The sequence below is a fragment of the Carcharhinus amblyrhynchos genome, chromosome 6 (assembly GCF_965287045.1).
Source record: "Carcharhinus amblyrhynchos chromosome 6, sCarAmb.v2.hapA, whole genome shotgun sequence".
NCBI classification, from domain to species: Eukaryota; Metazoa; Chordata; class Chondrichthyes; order Carcharhiniformes; family Carcharhinidae; genus Carcharhinus; species Carcharhinus amblyrhynchos.
Window position 1 is genome coordinate 20,776,016 of NC_137329.1, and position 22,882 is coordinate 20,798,897.

A 22,882-nucleotide genomic window follows, 5' to 3' on the forward strand; every position below is an offset into this window, starting at 1 on the left:
AAACTACGGAAAGCAAGAGTCACCACATACTTTGCCTGCCTCATGTGACTTGAGAAAGCCATCTGGCTCACTAATTCCCTTTAAGGAAAGAAATTTGCCATCCTTACCCGGTTCAGCCTACATGTGGCTCCAAATGCACAACAACAGGGCTGACTCTTAACTGCCTTCTGCAGTGGCCTAGCAAGCTACTCAGTTCAAGAGTAATCAGGAACAGGCAACAAATGCTGGCCTTACCAGCGACACCCACATCCAATAAAATAGATTTAAAAAAAAAGAGGGAAGTTTTTTTGTCAAGGCTTCAATACAATGGTCACTTTGAAAATAAGAACACCTTAGAAAATAAAAGGATATCTCACGCTACGCTCTTAGAGGTTCCACTCACCATTATGTTCAATTTGTATCAGAATGCTGCTTTGACTATTATAGCTGATAAATACACGTTATTTTCTAACGCAGAAGGAGATGTGCTGTTGGAAGTGCCACTTTTAGGATGAGACTTTAAACTGCAGTCCTGCCTACCCTCTCAGGCAGATGTAAAAGTTGTATGGAGCCATTCCAAAGAGCAGGATATTCCTAGTGTCCTGGACAAATGTTTAATCCCTCACACTATTTGGTCATTATAACACTATCGTTCAGTTATGTTTATTTATTAATCACAAGTACATTAACACTGCAACGAAGTTACTATGAAAATCCCCTATTCGCCACATTCCGATCCCTGTTCGGGTACACCTAACCAGCATGTCTTTCAGACTATGGGAGGTAACCAGAGCACTTGGACGAAACCCACACAAACACGGGAAGAACATGCAGACTCCGCACAGTGTCCCAAACTGGGAATCAAACCTGGATCCCTGGCGCGGTGAGGCAGTAATGCTAAACACTGTCACTATGCCACCCATGGGAGTATGCTGTGCATAAAGTGGCTTCACATTTCCTGCATTAGAAACAATCAATATACTTCAAAAATACTTTCTTGGGTGTAAAGCACTTTCAGATGTCTGGTGATTACGAAAGCACTAGATTCATTTTTTTCCTTTAATACAGAATTCTTAAAGAAAGTTGTCATGTTTTCCTAGACCAAAACAGCAACAATACATCAAAAAACATTTCATTGGCTGCAAAGTACTTGTGCACATTAAATTGTGAAAGAGATACATAAATGCAAGTTCTTTTCACTTCCATGTGATCAGTTAAACCTAGGTTCTACTGAGTTGTTTAGGCGGAGAGTAAAAAGATCCCATGTAGTTTTCAAAGAGGAGAAGGGAGCTTTCCTGGTGTCCTGCACAACATTCCTGCCTCAACCCCAACACTGCCAAACAAAAAAATTAACTAATTCTTCAACTCATCGCTGTTTGCGATTCCTTGTGATTACATAATGGCTGTGTTTGCCGACAGGCCCACGGTAAATCATTAGATGTCAAGAACATAGGAATCTAGAGAAGGTGCAAGAAAAACATAAGCTCTTTAAATGGTTAGAAAAAAAAGGTGTAGATTTGTAAATGCTCATTTATATGAGATAAAAGTGGAGGAATACGTTGTGATAAATGACATTAAGTAAGCAAAAATTATTTAGATTGTGTTACAAAATATAAACATTTTAAAATCTCATTTGGATACAGAAACACTGCCTCAGCCTTCAAAGGTTCAAAACAGTCCAAGTAAGAATGAAGGTTAGGGTACAGTTGCTAAACCATTCAAATTGTGCCCTCTAGCAGCAACTCTAATAGTCTGCAGTAATGTTACAGGGAAATTGGTCTAAAATTATTAAAAAGGCAGAAAGCTACTCATCAAATCTGTGATCATTAACCACTGTTTACATTTGGACCATTTGCTTGAACAAAACACCATAAATCAGGCACTACTATAGTGCTTAGGCCAATTAACACATGGACACACATAGTGTAGGCTTGCTAATCTGTCAACAGACAATACTGCCTGCAGTCAAGATCACAGATATTTAAATAATGTATCATGCTCTCACTAGGTGTGAACTTATTCCATGCTTGGTGCGTTTTCCTAAGCATTCTGAAGAGCAGTGTTTTTTCAAAATGCACAAACTGATTAGATGGCCGCTTACATAAATTCAACACGCAGCAACAACTTAAATTTGCTGTTAAATAGATGAGTAGTAGCAGAAAAACACCAATTTTTTAGTGCATACGACACAGAAGACGTCCCAAAGCACTTCAAGGATATGTTATCAAATAAAATTTGTAGCATGCCTGCTTGAGTCAGAAGGTTGTGGGTTCAAGTCCCATCCAAAGACTTGAGCTCGAAATCCAGGCTGACACTTCAGTGCAGTACTATTAGAGGTGCCGTCTTATGGATGAGATGTTAAACGGCTGTCTTCTCATGTAAAAGATCCCAAGACACTACTTTGAAGAAGAGGAAGTCTCCTAGTCTCCTCAATATTTAGTCACAAACCAACATTAAAACAAACAGATGTGCTGCTTGTTACTCCATTGCTGTTGGTGGGAGCTAGCTGTACACGAATTAGGCTCTACATTACAATAGTGACTACATTTCAAAACTACTTACTGGCTGCAAATCGCTTTGAGACATGGTAACGTTATGAAAAGCATTAAATAAATGAAAGTTCTTTTGCTTGCTTTCAGCTGCTGATGAACAGAGTGCACAGCTGATTAAAATAATTAGAAAAGAAGTTTGTGGAGATGGGCTTCACTCACCCTACAATAATAGCATAAATAATAAATCATATGTAATTCGGAGCAATAGTGGGGAGGAAGTGAAAGGGTGCTTCTGGAACATGCAGGTTCATAATTCTTTTGAACAACAATAACCACCAGAAATACTGTATCTTTAACAAAGTAAAGCACCTCATGTGCTCATGTAGCAGTGTGATGATGGGGATGGCTGATCAGTTTATAGAGCAATGAGCAAGACATCCAAATCCAAGGCTTGGGTAGCAAAAATCAAATAAGTTCATATTTAAGAAAGCAGTTGAGGAGAATAAGAGGGATGCGCCTCAGGGACAGCAAAGGAATACATAATTAAACCAACACAAATTGTTTGAATAAAATACCTGTGTATATATTTAAGTGCTAGTGAATCTTCTATGGCCTTGCTCAGGTGACAAGAATGAATGGTACATCCAGTGAACATTTGCTGTTACTGGCTAAGATAGGTTACAGTGCCATTTATGGAACAAGAACAAAAAATAGGTGATTATTTATTAAATGATTGCAAATAAAGGTTACAGCACCACGTTTCAAGCAAGTGAGAATAATTAGTGATATTGTTAATAGTTAGCAAATACCAACAACATAGGGGAGGTTTCAAGTATTTTTAAACCTTTTACACAGCTAAAATGGCATCACAGAATGCTGCTTTTTTTGATGGTTCAATAGTAGTTCCCTGGTTATGGGCGATCAATAACCTTACACACCAAAGGAATATATTTCATTCACATTGTTGGGATATTTGACCTGGATAAGAATGGAAGAGCTACAGAGCATAAACATAAAATGTTAAAGTTAGAGGTTGGGTAAATACCAGGAAGCATTTATATATCAGTGGCACAGTAGTTAGCATTGCTGCCTCACAGCGCAGGGTCACAGGTTCAATTCTGGCCTTGGATCACTGTTTGGAGTTTGCACGTTCTCCCCATTTCTGCGTGGGTTTCCTCAGGGTGCTCCAGTTCCCTCCTACAGTTCAACGATGTGCGGGTTAGATTGATTGGCCACACTAAATTGACCCTGCTGTCAGAGGGATTAGCAGAGTAAACGTGTGGGGTTGCAGGATTAGGGCCTGGGTGGGATTGTGGTCAGTACAGACTCGATGGGTTGAATGGCCTCCTTCTGCACTGTAGGGATTCTAAGATTCTGTGAATAGAGCAATATAGATTTATTGGAGCTTCTTGAGTGGGAGCTGGACAGATTCTCTAGGTATGGAGGACATCTCAAGCAATAGAAGGTAGGATTATTGATATGACACGGGGCACAATTCTCCAAAAAAAATTACTAAGTGCCATCTCTGGCGGAAAACGCAGTGTGATTCCCACCAGCTCAGTCAGAGTGATCCCATTCATTTTTTGGAGGGGGTTTGATTTGTGACTTAATTCAGAGGGCAGAATGTGAGGACACTGGCAAGGTCCCATCTCAGGTTGGCCTCTACAGCAACCTGGCCTTCTCCCCCTCACTGATCATCAGCATCATTAGGGCCCCACCCTCTCCTCCTCGAGAAAACAAAGCAGGGCTGTTCAAATTAAACATCCTCCTGCACATAACATATCAAAGGTTGCAGACAGATCAAGAAGAGCAAGGATGGATATTTATATCACAGTCAAATAGGGTAAAATTTGTGTCTTTGATGAGAACTGTGGTAAGGTCAGAAATCTGTTTGAAGGGATTCAAGCATAAAGCTCCTGGAAAGAAGGGCACAGATTTGGGAAGCGACAGCACATTCAAGGCTTTTGGAGAGGAAAGGATGGTCGTTTTGAAGGGTAAAGTTTGGCCATATTGAGGAGAGGCTGATGATGGCAGATTTAAAGGCAAGCGAGACTGAAAACAGAACTATTAACAATAATGGCTAATATGAGGACCAGGAGCAGGAGTTGGGATAGCCAGAAGTTTAGTGGAAATAGGCTGTGGAAGCAGGAGTTCAATCTCATAAGATGAGCTTAAAAGAGGGGAGATAGGAGAGGAACTACAGAAAGATGAGTGATCAGGGCCCAGGGCAGATGAACTTGATAAACTATGGCCCAATGGAAGAGAGCGACACAGCAGAAACAGCTGATTGGGTAGTGACAAAGAAGTCCACAGGCAACTTCACCAGTGCAAAAGTCAGTGTGAGGGTTGTAGAGTGTGGTTCATGGATCCTCAAATGGCACAGCAAGAGACTGGGGCTTGTGTTCAGGTCCTCAAATGACAGCAGAGCAAAGCACTGGCACATTTTGAGGCAGGGAAGAGGAGGTGTCTGAACAGAACGAGGAGCCAACCTTTAGGACGAGGTCCATCTTTGTAGTTGTCTTATCCTGTCTGTCCAAGGTAGGCAATTGCACCACACATGACAAGTCAAGTAGAGTCCTTGATTTTTGAATAGGGCAGTTGCAGGATCACAGGGTTAGTGTCCATTGACATGGCTAAGGAACTGCTACCTTCTGGAGATCAGGTTATTGTGGGGAGGCCACTGTAGGATGAGAGGAATTCTGGATGTGGTCACTGGGGGGGGGCGGGGGGGGGGGGGGGGGGGGGAATCAAGCATTCCCATTGGTCAACTTCAGAAGGCCCTAGGAACGAAAGCCATGAAACCAGATCAACTGAGGTTCTCATATCATTTCTTGCTTTCTTCAGTTTATTTTTTGGAATCGGCCATGGGTCTTATACATTCAAATCTTTTTGCAAACTGGAGGAGGGTCTTGGTGACACGGCAACAAAAGTCACAAGGCCACCAGTAGGCACTAGACAAGCATGTGTGTGCGTGTGCGTGGGATGGAGAAAGGAGATCAGGAGAAAGACAACTTAGGCCATCTGCTTTCCTGAAGAGTGGAGAGTGTCAACTACCTCCAGATATCTTAACGGTAATGTTGGAGATGACCAAGACTTTCTTGAGAAGGAGTTGCTGATCTATGTATACTATACCTACCACAAGACTTGCAGCTTTGTAAGGAATCCCATCTTTGGGCACTTACTTCTGAAGTCTTCACCCACTGGTGTTTTGTTTTTTGGGTAACCAAAGCCTTTGGACTTAACAAGTTTGCATTTTTACAATGGAAAATGTTGATGGAATTTTGTTTATCTCCTAGCTGGAACCACAGTGAGTGACATATGGTATTCCCAGGCTACAATATGTATAACACAGGACACAACAAAAGCCCTTCAGAGCCAATGAATTCATCAGATTCAGAATTGTTGCTGATAGTCAGGCCGCAAGAGCAGCTGTCATCTGGGCCAGTGCATGGTTTCCACATGTACAGGGTAAAATCAAGGGCACAAGTGTGGCTATTACAGCTCCCTGGGAACATCCAGTTACATTTGTAAAACATTAAGGGAGTGAAATCCCTTAATGTTCAAGTTGCCTGTGAACACCAGAAAAAAAATAATGCCATAGACAATTTTGAAGGTGTCCATGATCAAATATGTTTGTACACGAATGTGTGTATTTTATTTTGCCCTCGGAGTGATCAAATCAGTTTAATCCAGGAACAAGCTTTTGTATTTTAAAAATGAAGGCTAGTTAATTTTTCACACTTTCTACAGAGGTTGATGAAAATGTAAAGTCTCACTCACACTATCACATGCACACACAACTCGATACAGTTGAATGTAAAGCAGTAATTATACAAATGGAATTTAGTCTCTATTTCAGCAGAGGTTTCATAGACAAGTTGTTACTTTAATGTGGAAATCTTGAAAATACAGATTTTTTTGTAGCAGTGATGATTTATAGAGTTGATCTGCCCAGAAGCTGCTTTCATAGGTGGGCTTGAAAAGAAAAATTGAACAGGTTAGAGGAAAGAGGTTTTGTTTCCTCTTTCAAGAGATTTTGCAAGATACTTTGCTGCTTAACTGGCTGCAGCGGTCAGTGGCTTTATCTGTTAGACTCTGTGGCCGGAACTCTACCGCCTCGCTGGCCACTGAAACTGCATGGGTAAGGATCTGAGAACAGAAATGTCTGCTGACCTCGTGTGGGAATTTCCAGTCTCACCCGCACATGGCCGTAAAATCCCACCTCTCTCTGATGGAATTCTGTCTACATCCAAGAATAGATCATGGAAAAACAGTTTGAATTGTATGCTATACATTTAGCAGGGAGCCATGGTGGCCGTCATATCACGTGACCTCAATGTTAGATCACTGAAGGGATGGTAATCATGTAAGTAACTCTGAAGTCTTCACCCACTTGTGTTTTGTTTTTTGGGTAACCAAAGCCTTTAGATGTGACATGTTTGCATTTTTACAATGGAAAAATGTTGATGGAATTTTGTTTCTCTCTTAGCTGGAACCACAGTGAGTCAATACCAAAAAAATATCCTTTTCCTCGACAGAAAAGATGGTTTAATCTGCAAAAAAAAAAGTGCCTGGTAGCTCTGAGGAACCATTTTAAGTTCCAGTTTTTAAAAATATATACTCTAAAAGAATATATGATTGAGGTGCGCATATTTGTTTCCCAAAGAGGACTATTCAAATGTCTGATGGCAGCAGGGATGAAGCTGTCCTCAAGTAAGTTGGTACATGTTTTCAGGCTTCAGTTTCTTCCTGATGCAAGAAGGTGGAAGAGAGCATATCCAGGATGCCTAGGGTCCTTGATTACACTGGCTGCTTTCCTGAGTAGGAAGTGTAGATGGCCAGGAGGCTGGTTTCTGTGATGCCTGTGCTATGTTCACAACTCTTTGTAGTCTTGGTCAGAGCAGGAGCCATACCAACCTGTGATGCAACCAGAAAGAATGCTTTCTATGGCATATCTGTAGAAATTGGAGAGAGTCGTATGGTCATGCTGAACTTCCTTAGTCTTCTGAGAAAGTAGAGCCTATCAATGGCTTTCTTAACTATAGCATTGACATGGAGGGGCCAGGATGGGTTGTTGGTGATCTGGACACATGGTGAACTGCTAACATCCTCATGGGGATGACAGAGGAAAACGAGGACAACAAAGATCTTGAGGCAGCTCTCCCAGCTGCCAGGGTCATGCAGAGACATGACTGGAAACTTGATCCTCAACCATTTTGACCAGCCGTGATGCATATGCTAACCATTATTTCCTTGCCCCATTTGTGCATCCACCTCTGCCAGTCTCCATTCAGAGCTACCTCATACACATGTCCTCTACACCTTAGGGGACCAAGGAAAGCAGAACATTTTCAAACTGGACAAAAAGCAATTACTCCCGAGGATACTGGCTTTGCACTGACATCCAGGTTCATGAAGCCACCTTGAGCCATCCCTCTGCTCCTTGCCAACATTGTCAAAGCCATGATCACATGAGCAGCACATCACTTCACGCACTTGTCAGTGACCTTGGCCAATCTGCTTGGCAAATTTATGGGGCGTCCAGCAGATGATGTACATGCCGTCATGTCACATTGCCTTGGGAGTACAAATCACACCACACTACATTACCATCCAATTACGATTGATATCCAATATACTGTCTCATTGTTGACAACACAGGTGAGATATCCCTCAGTTCCCTTCATTCAGCAACAAGTGCTGAATATGAAGTTTGACAGCACAATATGCCCTCCAAAGAGAGATGTCCTAGCAAAGGCACATTTTGAACACAAGTGGACAAATACATTGTGATACCTATACCACTACAGTGCCTCCAATGCCACCATTGTGCCCTCAATGCTTAATTTTACGAACACTATGTCTGGTTGTGACCCAGACATCAACATCTAATGCGGAGGCAGTCAACTGAAAGTGATCTCCTGCCACATTATGGCAGACACCACATGTATCCACTGCAAACTTAAATTTGCACCATGCTTCCCAACATGCAGAGCGATGTCCGTTTATGATTCTGCTGTCTGGAACAGTGCATGGATAAAACACTGCCCACAGTTAACGTTTCAGGTCTATTTATTTTCGGCTTTTGCTGTTTTTATTTCAGATTTTCAGCAGTTTTAGTTGGTTGCTTTAGTTCTTGCATACAAGTACAAACAGACAAGGCTGCTTTCAACCCTTTGGGATGTGCAGCAGTGTTGCTAACTGCTGATAAGTATCAGCCTCACTGGGAGGTGGAAAATAATTGTTTGGTGCACAAACTGCTCAAGGGAGGTGGCAGGTGGCACAGTGGTTAGCACAGCTGCCTCAGAGCCAGGGATCTGCATTCAATCCCAACTGTGGGTGACTGTCCATGTGGACTTGCACATTTTCTGCATGTGCTTCCTCCTGGTGCTCTGGTTTCCTTCCACAGTCACAAAAACGCGCAAGTTAGGTGGATTGACCATGGTAAATTCACAGAACTATGGGGATAGGGAAGAGGGAAGGGCCTGGGTGAGATGCTCTTTTGGTGAGTCAGTGCAGACTCATTGATCTCTTTTTACACTGTAGGGATGCTGTGGTTCTAAGGTCAATCGAATGGAGTAGAATGGGGGCTACATTCTTTAAAATCATGAATGAAAGATGATCTCATTAAAAATTCATAAAATACTGTGCAGGCCTGAACAGGGGACATGCTCAGACATTGTTTATGCCAGTGGGAGAATCTGAGACCAAGAGGTCATAGATTTAGGATAAGGAGTCAGACATTTAGGATTGAGGTAAGGAGACTCGGAGAGTTAGGAACCAATGGGATTTTCTACCCTTGGAGGGTTGTGGATGCTCATTCGTAGAGTACATTCAAAGTTTTAGATAGATATATTTTTGGGAACTGAGGAAATCAAAGGCAATGGTGACATGGCAAAGTTAATGTACATCTGCAGTCATGACCTTGTTGAATAGTGGAGCGAGATCTTTACAGCCTAACTCTGCTCCTACTGCTCGTATTTTTATGTTTACTTTCTCTTCAGGCTGCAGGTCAGAATGACAAATGCACAGATTGCTTTTTATTTTACAGAATAAAAGGGTTGTAACTAAGGCTATTTTTAAAGTTCTAGGACACATTTTCCAGAGGTGTTCAAATGTTAACCTCACAACATAACTGCACAAGACTAACAGTTGCATGCCACCTTTAAACAGTGGTGAACTGGGTACTACCAGAGTTCAGTGCACTGCTGACTTAATCTTGAAGGTAGGACATATAGAAAGTTTCATTGTAATGAATATTCATAGCCACCAAGGGATATTTGAGAGACTTGAACCACCACTGCCATGCTGCAAATTTAATCTTTGCATTCCAACCCACCATAGGGAAACTAAAATTTTGGCTGCCACCTTAATCAAGTTAATCATCTTTCCCACTCTTAGAGGTCCCATGAAATATTGTTCATGCAATCTGCTTGCCGAGAGAAGTGATTGCCCTGATCATAGCTTGGAGCAGCTTGACCATTTTATATTATCTAAAAGGGACCACTTCTTTAAATACACAAGTGTTTTTCCTAGCGATTGCAGAGTAGGACTTGATTAAGTTGATTGACAGGTAAAGTCATAAGACTGGCTACAACTAGCCTTTCCCAGAGGACTCAAGGCAGTCTGTTTGAGGTTGCTTTCTCTATATCTCTTGCTCTGTCTGAAGTGGAGACTGGAATATGCCAAAAAATAGCCATTTTCTCTGAGATTCTACTGTCTGGTGATGGAGCTTTCTCTGGAAGTTGCTGCATGAGAATTGGAAGAATGTGTCTGTCAGGATCACTCTCCAGAAGTGTCAAAAGGCTGGAAATCTCGTACCTATGTAAGCACCTTTGGTTTCTGTGCTAACTGATTCTAAAGAAGGGACCATGTCTGTGGGGAATACTACTACGTTGGAACAATAGAGATAGCTAGCTGTTAAGAATAATGCTTTGTCATGTTTAAGTATTTTAATTGCAGAAAATATCCTTTTGTTATATTCTAACAGGGTTCTTAAATAAAGTACATTTTGATAAAAGCTTCCTAGTGAGTCACTTGAATCATACCTGGAGTGAAATACCTTATGCGCATGCGAATGCCAAAAATCAAATGCAAAATTATGGTCTAGGCTAACTTCATAAAACACCTTGGAGTTTCTGACCTGGTCCTTAACACAGACCAAGAATCTAACAATACAATGACATATGAAACAACAAAAAGGTTTGCCTGGGGATGTGGTGGGTGCAGGTACAGTAGCAGTATTTAGATGAATAGGTGAAATGGATTTGAATGGAAGGATACAGATTGCATAAGTGCAAAATGTTTTAATTTAGGCAGGTATCATGGGGGCACAGGCTTGAGGGCTGAAGGGCCTGTTCCCGTGCTGTAGTGTTCTTTGTACCTTACAATTGTGACAAATAATGTTTGTAATATCTATCTTTGAATGTACTTAAACAATAATTTTACACAGGACTACCTACATCACAGTTGTTCCAACCATGGAGGCAAGCACTGTTAATTATAGAGGTCAGTCCAATGTAACCAAACACTGTTTGCTACATTGTAAATTCATAATCAAATACATGCTACTTAATGTCCCTCACACACTACCAGACATCTGCAATTTGTATCAAAACTCAGACTTAAGTGAATGAGAAGTGTGATATCACCTTAACCATAAGCACCATCATTAATTTGGCTTGTGTTACAATTGGAACGTTTACAAGATTATATTTTGTGACAGTAGCTTTAAATTTAGGGTAAGTTAAGGAAGTGGATGTTAAGGAAGAGGATGTTAAGAAAGAGGATGTGTTGGAAGTTTTAAGTTCTATCAAGATAGGTAAGTCGCCGGGGCCGGATGGGATGTACCCCAGTTTACTGTGGGAGGTGAGGGAAGAGATTGCAGAGCCCCTGGCGATGATCTTTGTGTCATCGATGGAAACGGGAGCGGTTCCGGAGGACTGTGGACGTGGTTCCTGTTTTCAAGAAAGCAAACAGGGATAGCTCAGGAAATTACTGACCGGTGAGTCTGACCTCAGTGGTTGGTAAGTTGATGGAGGGGATACTGAGGGACAGGATTTATGAACATTTAGAGAAGTTTAGTACGATCAGAAATAGTCAGCACGGCTTTGTCAACGGCAGGTCATGCCTTACGAGCCTAGTTGAGTTCTTTGAAAATGTGACTGAACACATTGACGAAGGAAGAGCGGTGGATGTGGTTTACATGGGCTTCAGCAAGGCATTTGATAAGGTCCACCATGCAAGACTTCTTGAAAAGGTTAGAGGGCGTGGGATCCAAGGGGCTGTTGCCTTATGGATCCAGAACTGACTTGCCTGCAGAAGGCAGAGAGTAGTTGTGGATGGGTCTTTTTCTGCATGGAGGTCAGTCACCAGAGGAGTGCCCCAGGGATCTGTTCTAGGACCCTTGCTGTTTGTCATCTTCATAAATGACCTGAATGAGGAAATGGAGGGATGGGTTAGTAAGTTTGCCGACGACACGAAGGTTGGTGGTGTTGTAGATAGTCTGGAGGGATGTCAGAAGTCACAGCAAGACATAGATAGGATGCAAGACTGGGCAGAGAAGTGGCAGATGGACTTCAATGCGGATAAATGTGTAGTGGTCCATTTTGACAGGTCCAATGGGATGAAGAGTACAATATCAAGGGTAGGACTCTTAGCAGTGTTCAGGAGCAGAAGGACCTTGGGGTCTGGGTCCATAGGACTCAAATCGGCCTCGCAGGTGGAGGATGTGGTCAAGAAGGCGTATGGTGTGCTAGCCTTCATTAATCGAGGGATTGAGTTTAGGAGTCAGGAGGTAATGCTGCAACTTTATAAGACCCTTGTCAGACCCCACTTGGAGTACTGTGCGCAGTTTTGGTCGCCTCAATACAAGAAGGATGTGGAAGCTATTGAGAGGGTGCAGAGGAGATTTACATGGATGTTGCCTGGATTAGGAGGCATGCCTCATGAAGACAGGCTGAGGGAGCTAGGTCACTTCTTCCTGGAGAGACAAAGATTGAGAGGCGACCTGATAAAGGTTTATAAAACGTTGAAAGGTATAGATAGGGTGGATTCTCGGAGGCTATTTCCCAGGGCTGAAATGGTTGTTATGAGAGGACACAGGTTTAAGGTGCTGGGGAGCAGGTACAGAGGAGATGTCAGGGGTAAGTTTTTCACTGAGGGTGGTGAGTGGAATCGGCTGCCGTCGGTGGTGGTAGACGTGAACTCGCTAGGGTCTTAAGAGACTCCTGGATGACAATATGGGATTTAATGGGATTGAGAGTTACAGGTAAGCCTGGTAGGTATGGATATGATCGGTGCAACTTGTGGGCTGAAGGGCCTGTTTGTGCTGTAGTGTTCTATGTTTTATGTTCTAAGTCATGCAACCTATTCTGCAGTCTGCCCAACAGTAAATCTAGGTGGTGTGATTGTTAGAGATCAAAGAAACGCTTAGATTGTTTTATAGAGAAGGTGGCACATAAGCCTTGGAGACAATGGTATCAGTCTGAGTTTACTGCATATAGACCCTGAATCTGCAAATGGCTCAGAAAGGTATTGCTGTTGAACTTAATTATCCATTTCCTTCCAAGATTAAAGGAAGTTGAATTAAGGATAGCTAATCAGCATTTCTAACTTGATATAAAGATAATGTGTTTCATATTGCAATTGGGAAGAAGGCAGAGGAAGCCACTTTAAGATCAGGTTACAGGCTTCCCTACAAATCAATAAGCATGATAGATAAAGAGCAACTCTGTACAGTGAAGTGGCTGTTTAGCTTTGCAAGCTCTTACAGTTGGATGCAGGAGATAGTCTACGGGTGCTATTCGGATTGGCGGATGGTGACTAGTGGAGTGCCCCAGGGGTCGGTGCTGGGGCCTCAGCTTTTTACCATTTATATAGATGATCTGGAGGAGGGAACCGAGTGTAGAGTGTCGAAATTTGCTGATGACACCAAGATTGGGGGAACGGCAAATTGTGCGGAGGGTGTGGAGAGTCTGCAGAAGGATCTAGATAGGCTGGGCGAATGGGCCAGGAAATGGCAAATGGAATTTAATGTTGGCAAGTGTGAGGTGGTCCACTTTGGTAGGAAAAATGGTAGGAAGGACTATTACTTACGGGGCGAAAAACTGCAGCAGGCGATGGTGCAGAGGGACCTCGGGGTCCTTGTGCATGAGTCGCAAAAACCCAGCTTGCAGGTGCAGCAGGTGGTCAGGAAGGCAAATGGGATGCTGGCCTTCATAGCGAGGGGGATTGAATATAAAAGTAGGAGGTCTTGCTGCAGCTGTATAGGGCATTGGTGAGGCCGCAACTGGAGTACTGTGTGCATTTTTGGGCGCCGCACCTGCGCAAAGATGTTTTGGCCTTGGAGGGAGTGCAGAGGAGGTTTACTAGGCTGATACCGGAGTTGAGGGGGTTGAGCTATGAGGAGAGGCTGAATAAACTGGGCTTGTACTCGTTAGAATTTAGAAGAATGAGAGGAGATCTCATTGAGACGTATAAGATGATGAATGGGATGGATAGGATAGAGGTGGAAAGACTCTTCCCGCTCAAAAAAGACAATAGGACTAGGGGGCACAGCCTCAAGATAAAAGGGGGGCGGTTTAGAACGGAGTTGAGGAGGAACTTCTTCACTCAAAGGGTGGTGAATCTCTGGAATTCTCTGCCCGTTGAAGTGGTGGAGGCTGCCTCGCTAAATATTTTTAAGACGCGGGTTGATGGGTTTTTGATAGGAGAGGGGATTAAGGGTTATGGGGAGAGGGCGGGAAAGTGGAACTGAGCAGCGACAGATCAGCCATGATCTTATTGAATGGCGGGGCAGGCTCGAAGGGCTGGATGGCCTACTCCTGCTCCTATTTCTTATGTTCTCTTGTCAAAGAGATACATCGCGCAGCCATCTACAGATTTGAGTTGGCACGACTGGGGTGTGTGTGTGTGTGTGTGTGTGTGTGTGTGTGTGTGTGTGTGTGTGTGTGTGTGTGTGTGTGGAGGAGGGTGTGTGTGTGTGCACACGGCGGTAGAAGAATCATCGGAACAGGTATTCCTGCTAATGACTGACTAAAGGAACTCAGAACAGAGGAAAGCTGGAAGCTGTCATTCAAAGTTACTTTTTGGCAAAATGGGAATATAGGAGCCTGAGAAATGAGAAAAACTGAACTGTTTGCTAAAAGGACTGCAATTCTGGGGAATATATGGCAGGTGATAAGTATAAAAGTAGAATTTCCTCTCTGTAGTTTAAAGTATGAGTTGCCTACAAAAAGAAAACAGTATTTAGTCAAAGGTGTTTAGTCATTTACAAACTAGAGACAGCTCAATTATTTAATTTGCAGATGATTAACTCAGTTTCCCCGGTTATAAATTACCTAACGTGCTCTACTCACTACTTTCCTTCCCTTTGATACAGGTTTATACAGATGTTTATTTGCAATTAAATTAGAAGATTCAATTTCCTCTCAACCTTTTGCAGTTTTTCCTGCAAATTTACCACATCACTGCCATTAACCTGCATATGTTCAAAAATAGGCGTTTTTCAATTCTCTCCACCAAAGAAAAACTCACCAATAGGATCAGTCTCTGATAATGCTGCCTGAGTTCCTGCAGACTGTCTGATGGACTTGCACCCAGAATTTCATACCAGTCCTTCTGAAGAATATTTTCAGATGTCTTTCGATAGGTGTTTTTCACATGAGTCTTATTGGAATCCATGCTTTAAAAAAAAGCAGCATGCTGGGAATTAATTTTGTCTCTTGTGCATTGACTTATGTAGCCTGTCAATACAAACAACAAAGACCTTTGAAAATGAATGATACAAAGCAGAGTCAAAGGAAAACTAAAGGACCTTCATCAATTGCAGAATGCTGCAATGTTTAATGGGAGAAAGATTTTTTTCAGAGGCTAACAGTGTGTTTTCTGTCGATTTGGAATCCCCAATAAGTACCAAGATTTAGCATATGAACGGTATCAATTTCACCACTTCCTCATTTCCCCCCACCCCCCATTTCTCATTAAACTATTAGCAAATCATGCTTAGAATAGCCTCCAGCAACAAAACGTGTATGATAAAGGCCGCGGAAGTGAATAGTATAGATGCACTTAAGGGGAAGCCAGAAAGCATACAAGGGTGAGGAAAATAAACATGGAAACGGGAGGAGGCTTGAGTGGAACTTAAACACTGACATGGACTGGTTAGGTCTAATGGTTTGTTTCTATGCAACATGTGCAAATATATTCCATTCGCTCCTTCTTACTGCGTGATTTTACAAAGTCCCATTCCCCTGCTTTTGTCTGGTGTCCTTTTATATTACAAGAAACATATGAAATAGGAGCAGGAGTAGGCCATCTAGCCCTTCGAGCCTGCCCCACCATTCAATAAGATCGTGGCTGATCTGAAGTGGCTCAGTTCCACTTTCCTGCTTTCTCCCCATAACCCTTAATTCCCTTGTCTGTCAAAAACCTATCTACCCGTGACTTAAATATATGTAGCGAGGTAGCCTCCACCACTTCAACAGGCAGAGAATTCCTGAGATTCACCACTCTGAGTGAAGAAGTTACTCCTCAACTCTGTTCTAAACTGCACCCCCCCACCCCCCTTATCTTGAGGCTGTGCCCTCTAGTCCTGCTGTCCTTTGAGTGGAAAGAATCTCTCTACCTCTACCTTATTAGCCCTTCCATTATCTTATATGTCTCTATAAGATCTCCCCTCATCCTTCTAGACTCTAATGAGTACAAACCCAGTCTATTCAGTCTCTCTTCATAGTCTAACCCCCTCATCTCCGGTATCAGCCTAGTGAACCTCCTCTGCACTCCCTCCAAGGCCAAAATATCCTTACCCATGTGCGGTGACCAAAACTGCACACAGTACTCCAGTTGCAGCAAGACCTCCCTACTTATATTCTATCCCCCTCGCTATAAAGGCCAACATTCCATTTGCGTTCTTGATCACCGGCTGCACCTGCAGACTGGGTTTTTGCGACTCATGCACAAGGATCCCCAGGTCCCTCTGCACCGTAGCATGCTGCAGCTTTTTGCCTTTTAAATAATAATCCCTCCTCCTATTATTTCTGCCAAAGTGGATAACCTTTCATTTGCTAACATTATACTCCATCTGCCAGGTCCTCGCCCACTCGCTCAGCCTATCCAGATCACTCTGCAGACTTTCCACACCCTCCACGCAATTTGCTTTTCCACTCATCTTCATGTCATCAGCAAATTTTATCACCCTACACTCAGCCCCCTCCTCCATATCATCTATGTAAATGGTAAACAGTTGAGGCCCCAGCACCAATCCCTGCGGCACTCCACTAGTCACCAACCGCCAACCAGAATAGCACCCATTGATACCAACTCTCTGCTTCCTATTAGACAGGAAATCCTCTATCCACGCTAACACCTTACCCCCCAACCCCATGCACCCTAACCTACACTGTAATCCTCAGCATTCCAAAGGTGTGCAGGTTATGCTAAATTGCCCCTTAGCGTCCCAGGACTCGTAGGTTAGAGGGAATAGCCGGGTAAATGTGTGGGGTTACAAGGATAGGGCTGAGGTAGGACTGTTGTCAGTGCAGACTCGATGGGCCGAAAGGCCTCCTTCCTCTCTGTAGGGTTTCTATGATTCTATTTTGAATGCGGTAATCAGTTCAATATCGATCACCACTTCTAATAAATTACTCCATATTCTGAGCTGTGAAAACAGTTCTCCTATCTCCCCATTATGTATCTAAAATTTAAGATTGCAGCATCTGGTCTTAAGTTATCCATCAGTAAAACTCTTCCACGTTAACATGTTGAATTCTTTTATTGTTCTGAACACCTCATCAAATTGCACCGTCAATTTTCTCAGGTTTGTGGGAACAAATGTAATTTTCCAAACTTTCTTTGAAACTCAGACCAATCACTCGCTAATCTAGCCAGTACAGTTAAGGGAACAGTCTTTATGTTGTGATTTTTTAATAAAAATATCAACTACTGTTACAACATAGAGGTTACATAATTCCAACCAATATCAACTGGTGCTTCCACACTCCCAGTCTGCATTCTGAAGAGTTATTCTGACTCAGAATGTTAACTCTGCTTCTCTCTCCACAGATGCTGCCAGATTTGCTGAGCTTTTCCTGCATTCCTGCTTTTATTTCCTCACTCCAACTGATGTTCTGTATGTTAGCACATATTTCAGTGTACAGCAACATCGAGTTTAGAATCACTAAATCTCTTCACGTTTGAATGCATTTGGAACTTCAGATCTCACCACATTGCAAAATAAAAATCACATTTTTAACTTCAGCTTATAAAAGTAGTTATGGTATTGCAGGAAATTCTAACCGAAATGTCACTAAAATTTACATGATTAACTCTGACATGAAGATTTGTTTTATGAATGGACTGGCATTTTTTTAAAATAAAACAAAAATGCTGGAAATACTCAGCAAGTCAGGTAACATCTGTTGAGAGAATTGTAGTTTTATGGCACTGTATATCTCAATACCAGAGTGCAACATATTGAAAGGTTCTAAAGTTTATTTATTAGTCAAAAGTAAGGCTAACATCAACACTGCAATTAAATTACCGTGAAATTCCCTTAGTTGCCACATTCCAGTGCCTGTTTGAGTCAATGCACCTAACCCAACACATCTTTCAGACTGTGGGAGGAAACCAGAGTACCCGGAGGAAATCCACAGACATAGGGAGAACGTGCAAACTCTGCACAGAGAATCACCCAAGCTGGGAATTGAACATGGGTCCAAGTGCTAACCACTGTGCCACCGTGCGGTCTACATGTTCTGCAAGCTTCTTAGCTGAACACTAAGTCAACACTGAGCAGTTTATAGCCAAGGTAAAGAATGACACAATACCTCAATCTGTTACTCAAGAATTATAGCTTAGTCCGACTGATCCAATTCCATTCAGGAGAAGTGCATCAGTCTTTAGTGGAGCTGCAAAGAGAAAATAGTCAAAGATAGAGAGCAGAAATAACTTTAAGAAACAAGTTCACACAAAGGTAGATAAAATGACTGATGCAGCACAAATTTACCTCAATGGCCAAAGTGAATGAGTTCCAGTGGAATTTTCCAAGTGGCTCTTTCCTGATTATTTCAGGAATTTAACTTCCCCAAGAATTAGCCCCTTTCACAACCTCAGGACGTCTTTAAGGGTGATACAATTAAGTAGCTCTTTTGAAGTTTAGACACTATTGTGGTGCTCCAAACCCATTATGATCTAATGTAACAATGTCCTTATTGCATTAAGCACATTTAATTACTCTGAAAAAGGACGGGTAGACAGTAGCAAGCTGTAATTCAATCCCTCATTTACTCCTGGAAACTCTAAACCATGTTCAGCATTTGAACTGGTAACCAGGCTATTAATGTGAAGCAAAAATCAAATCATTGCCATCCATCATAGAAAATAAATGGCCATTAAATGAGCTAAATTTCACAGGCCTTCTTCCTTCATCAATCTTGCAAGATAATCATGTTCGTTTCTAAAATTCTATGAATTACATACATCTGCAGCCAAAGCAATAGAAAATTTACTACATTCTTCAAGAAAAGAACTCACCCATCTACTCTATATAACATTTACACACAGTGCTGAAAGGCCTGAATCATGCAGCAGGTGATGTTTATCTGAACCAAGGAATTAGGCATTTCCACCTGTCCCAGAAACAGAACCAGAGTCATCCATTCTCCTTGATATTGTGACTTTTAAGCTTGCTGTTCTACTCACACTTGAGGATTAGCTTCAATCCGATTCGCTCTCTTGTTAAGAAGGGTCATGGATCAAAGGTTGATGTAATTATGGCTTATGCCATATCATCCCTATAACACAAGGCAAGGAGACCGACCCTAAGAACTACCTCAGCCTGTATGGTCTGTTGGCTCACACTGTTGACAATATTCTGCATTATACACCAGCCACCTAACCAACTGAATCAGATTGAGGGCAGCTCGGTGGCACAGCAGTTAGCCCTGCTGAGTCACAGCGCTAGGGACCTGGATTCGATTTCCGGCTCAGGTCACTGCCTGTGTGGAGCCTGCACATTCTCCTCATGTCTAGGTGGGTTTCCTTCCACAGTCCACAGATGTGCGGGTTAGGCTGACTGGCCATGCTAAATTGCCCCTTAGTGTCACATGGACTTGATAGGGTAAATGCATGGGGTTATGGAGATAGAGTCTGGGTGGGATTGTGGTTGATGCAGACTCAATGGGCCAAATGGCCTCCTTCTGCACTGTAGAATTCTATGATTTGTGCCCCTACTTTGACAATATTAAGTGATAGTACCATTGGCAGTTGTGCGAGAAATTAGATATTTAACGTTATTCCGCATTATTTTGCGAAATCTTATTTAGGCATGAGTCAGCCAAATAAAACACCTTTCGCTTATCAAAGTCATTTCATCAAGTTAACGATGCCATGGAATTAAATTACGCAGACTAATCTATCAGGTTAGATTTTACATTTTCAAACACAAAAAACTCAGGAAAATACGTCATACAGTTTGTTACCAACAAAATGGAGTGACGCTTCTGTTTAAACACCATGTCCATTACGCTACTTTAATGCAGGTTTCCTCTCCTTATTTATAGAATTTCTCTCAACACCTTCTTTTCTCTGCCCAACAGCAGGTCTGACCTACTGTGCCATAACCTCCACCAGTTGGAAGATGAGGAGAGGGGAGGTCTCAAATCCACCCCAGATAGAAAAGGGGATTCAACACTGCACTGTTGATCCAAACTGGCCTTCCTCAGGTGAGACACTCTGACAACATCTAGCTTACCCTCCCAGGTGCATGTACAAAACCCAGTGGTGCTATTCTCAGCCTTTTGGTAAAGATTTCTATAGACATAGTTCTTGGGGCTAAAGAAATCAAGGTATATGGGAGGAAGGTTATAGGCCAAGTGATATTATATGGGATTACAGGTGTTTCTTGTAGGTCGATACAGACACAATGGGCTGAAGGGCCTCTTCTGCACTATATGTTTTTATGAAGGCAAGATCAGGATATTGAATTTGATAGAAGTCATAGAAGGAAATTCTGTAGTACAGAAAGAGGCCATTTGGCCCATCGAGTCTGCACCGACCACAATCCCACCCAGGCCCTACCCCCATATCCCTACATATTTTACCCAATAACCTACACATCTCAGAACACCAAGGGGCAATTTAAGCATGGCCAATTAACCTAACCATACATCTTTGGACTGTGGGAGGAAACCGGAGCACCCAGAGGAAACCCATGCAGACATGAGGAGAATGTGCAAACTCCACACAGACAGTGACCCAAGCTGGGAATCGAACACAGGTCCCTGGGGCTGTAAAGCAGCAGTGCTAACCACTGTGCTACTATGCCACCCACTGATAATCAGCCGTGATCAAAATGAATGGCAGGGGAGGCTCAAAGGGCCGAACAGCCTACTCCTGCTTCTTTGTTTCCATGTTAAGCAAAGATCATGCGTAATGCTTTTCTTTTGTCAGCTTGGATCGTGTATATCTCTCTTGTGGAGACGGTGACACGGTGGTTGGCACTAATGCTTCACAGTACCTGGGATCCAGCTTCAATTCCCAACACTGTCTGTTCAGAACCTTGCACGTTTTCCCCGCGTCTGTGTGGGTCTCCTCAGGTGCTCTGGTTTCTTCCTAGTCTGAAAGACGTGCAGGTTAAACACACTGGCTATGCTAAATTCTCCCACAGTGTGCCGGAACGTGGTGACAAGGGGATTTTCACACTAACTTCATTGCAATGTTAATGAAAGCCTACTTGTAACACTTGCCTCATTTGCACTACTTGCCTCATTTGGAGTACTGTGCGCAGTTCTGGTCGCCTCACTACAGGAAAGACGTAGAAGCTATTGAAAGGGTACAGAGGAGATTTACAAGGATGTTGCCTGGACTGGGAGGCATGCCTTATGAAGTTAGGTTGAGGGAGCTGGGACTCTTTTCCCTGGAGAGACGAAGGTTGAGAGGCGACCTGATAGAAGTTTATAAAATGTTGAGAGGAATAGATAGGGTGGATTCTCAGAGGCTATTTCCCCAGGTTGAAATGGTCGCTACGAGAGGACACAGATTTAAGGTGCGGGGAGGAAAGTACAGAAGTGATGTTAGGGGTAAGTTTTTCACTCAGAGGGTGGTCAGTGAATGGAATCGGCTGCCGTCAGTGGTGGTGGAGGCGAACTCGCTGGGGTCTTTTAAAAGACTTCTGGATGAGTATATGGGGTTTAATGGGATTGGGGGTTATAGATAGGTCTATAGATTGGTAGGTGTTGATGTGATCGGCGCAACTCGTGGGCCGAAGGGCCTGTTTGTGCTGTAGTGTTCTATGTTCTATAAATAAACTTTAAAACTTTGAACTGGATTAGATTTGAGTTGACTTTTGGAGCAAGCAAGGAGATGGATTAAGGGTGTGCTCTATCCATCCTGAGTACTGGCTTTGTAACTTTAAGAAAGCAATAACCCAATGGTTCTATTCAAACGATGGAGAGAGAGAGAGAGAGATAGTTCTCCCCGTCTGCTGGCTAAGCTTCCATTCAGCACAGGTTTTTGATCTTGCTGAGTAAATCCTGCCATCGTCTTAATGACGACGATGATGCTGAGATACGAAATTACATCCTGTGTCTGCTGCCAGATTTTAACTACAGATTCTTTACAATTGTACAGTTATGTGGCTCGGAGTTCAGGTTACCCCCCTGAGACAGACAGCAGCCTGGCGGTACTTTAACCCGGGACATCACCAGGAGAGTCTCGGGGCCGCCAACTTTCGGGAAGGTTCCCTCACCGGGAACATGTGCTCACTCGCCGCCTGTTTGTATCCCGTCCCGAGTAGATATTATGTCGTATCTACTCACAGCGATGCTGAGACTTGGTCAATATCCTCCAGCGGCCCGGCCCTTCCTCGCAGCTTCGCCCTGCCTTCCCAGTCCGGCCTCCGGGCTACAGCAGGCAGCTGTTTAAAACCCGGCACCGCAGTGCCCGGAACCAAATCCCCGGAACCAAGCCGCTGGCACCAGGCCCAACAGGAAGGGAAGCTTTAGAACGCCGGACCCGATATTTAAATAGGAAAATACGTTGAAGGCGGCGCGCGTGCGCGCGCGGCGGGATGTGACTGGCTGGCTGGATTAGAATAGAAACTGGCATTGGCTGGATGGATTGGGCGACTGGGATGGGGAAAATGGGATTCAGGGGTTGGAATTGGGTAAATGGGATTTGACAGTTGGGATTATGTAGATGGGATTTGGAGGGTAGAATTGGGTGAATGGGATTGAGAGGTTGGAATTGGGATGTTGGGATTCAGAGGTTGGAGCTGAGGGGTAGGGATTGGGTGATTGGGATTGCAGGTGTTTGGATTGGGTGAATGGTATTGAAGGGTTGGGATTGGACGAATGGAATTGCAATGTTGGAATTAGGTGATTGGGATAGTGGGTTTGAGATTGGGTGATTGG

The 22,882-nt window shown here is 43.1% G+C and overlaps 1 protein-coding gene across 3 annotated transcripts in view; it reads right to left on the bottom strand.

Annotated features, from left to right (window-relative positions):
* The window catches only part of dnajc24 (DnaJ (Hsp40) homolog, subfamily C, member 24), an 82,955-nt gene extending 60,545 nt beyond the window's left edge, over positions 1-22,410 (bottom strand). The window contains exons 1-3 of one of the 3 annotated variants that reach the window (XM_080190003.1): positions 22,289-22,410; positions 18,299-18,379; positions 15,009-15,156 (exon numbers count right to left, since the gene is read on the bottom strand). In XM_080190003.1, the coding sequence (XP_080046129.1) occupies positions 15,009-15,155 (147 nt within the window). In that variant the 5' untranslated portion in view covers position 15,156; positions 18,299-18,379; positions 22,289-22,410. Of the gene's footprint in view, positions 1-15,008; positions 15,218-18,298; positions 18,380-22,288 lie in introns of all 3 variants that reach the window. The other 2 variants (XM_080190002.1, XM_080190004.1) reach the window with 2 other exon arrangements.
* Between the last annotated feature and the right edge of the window lie 472 nt (positions 22,411-22,882).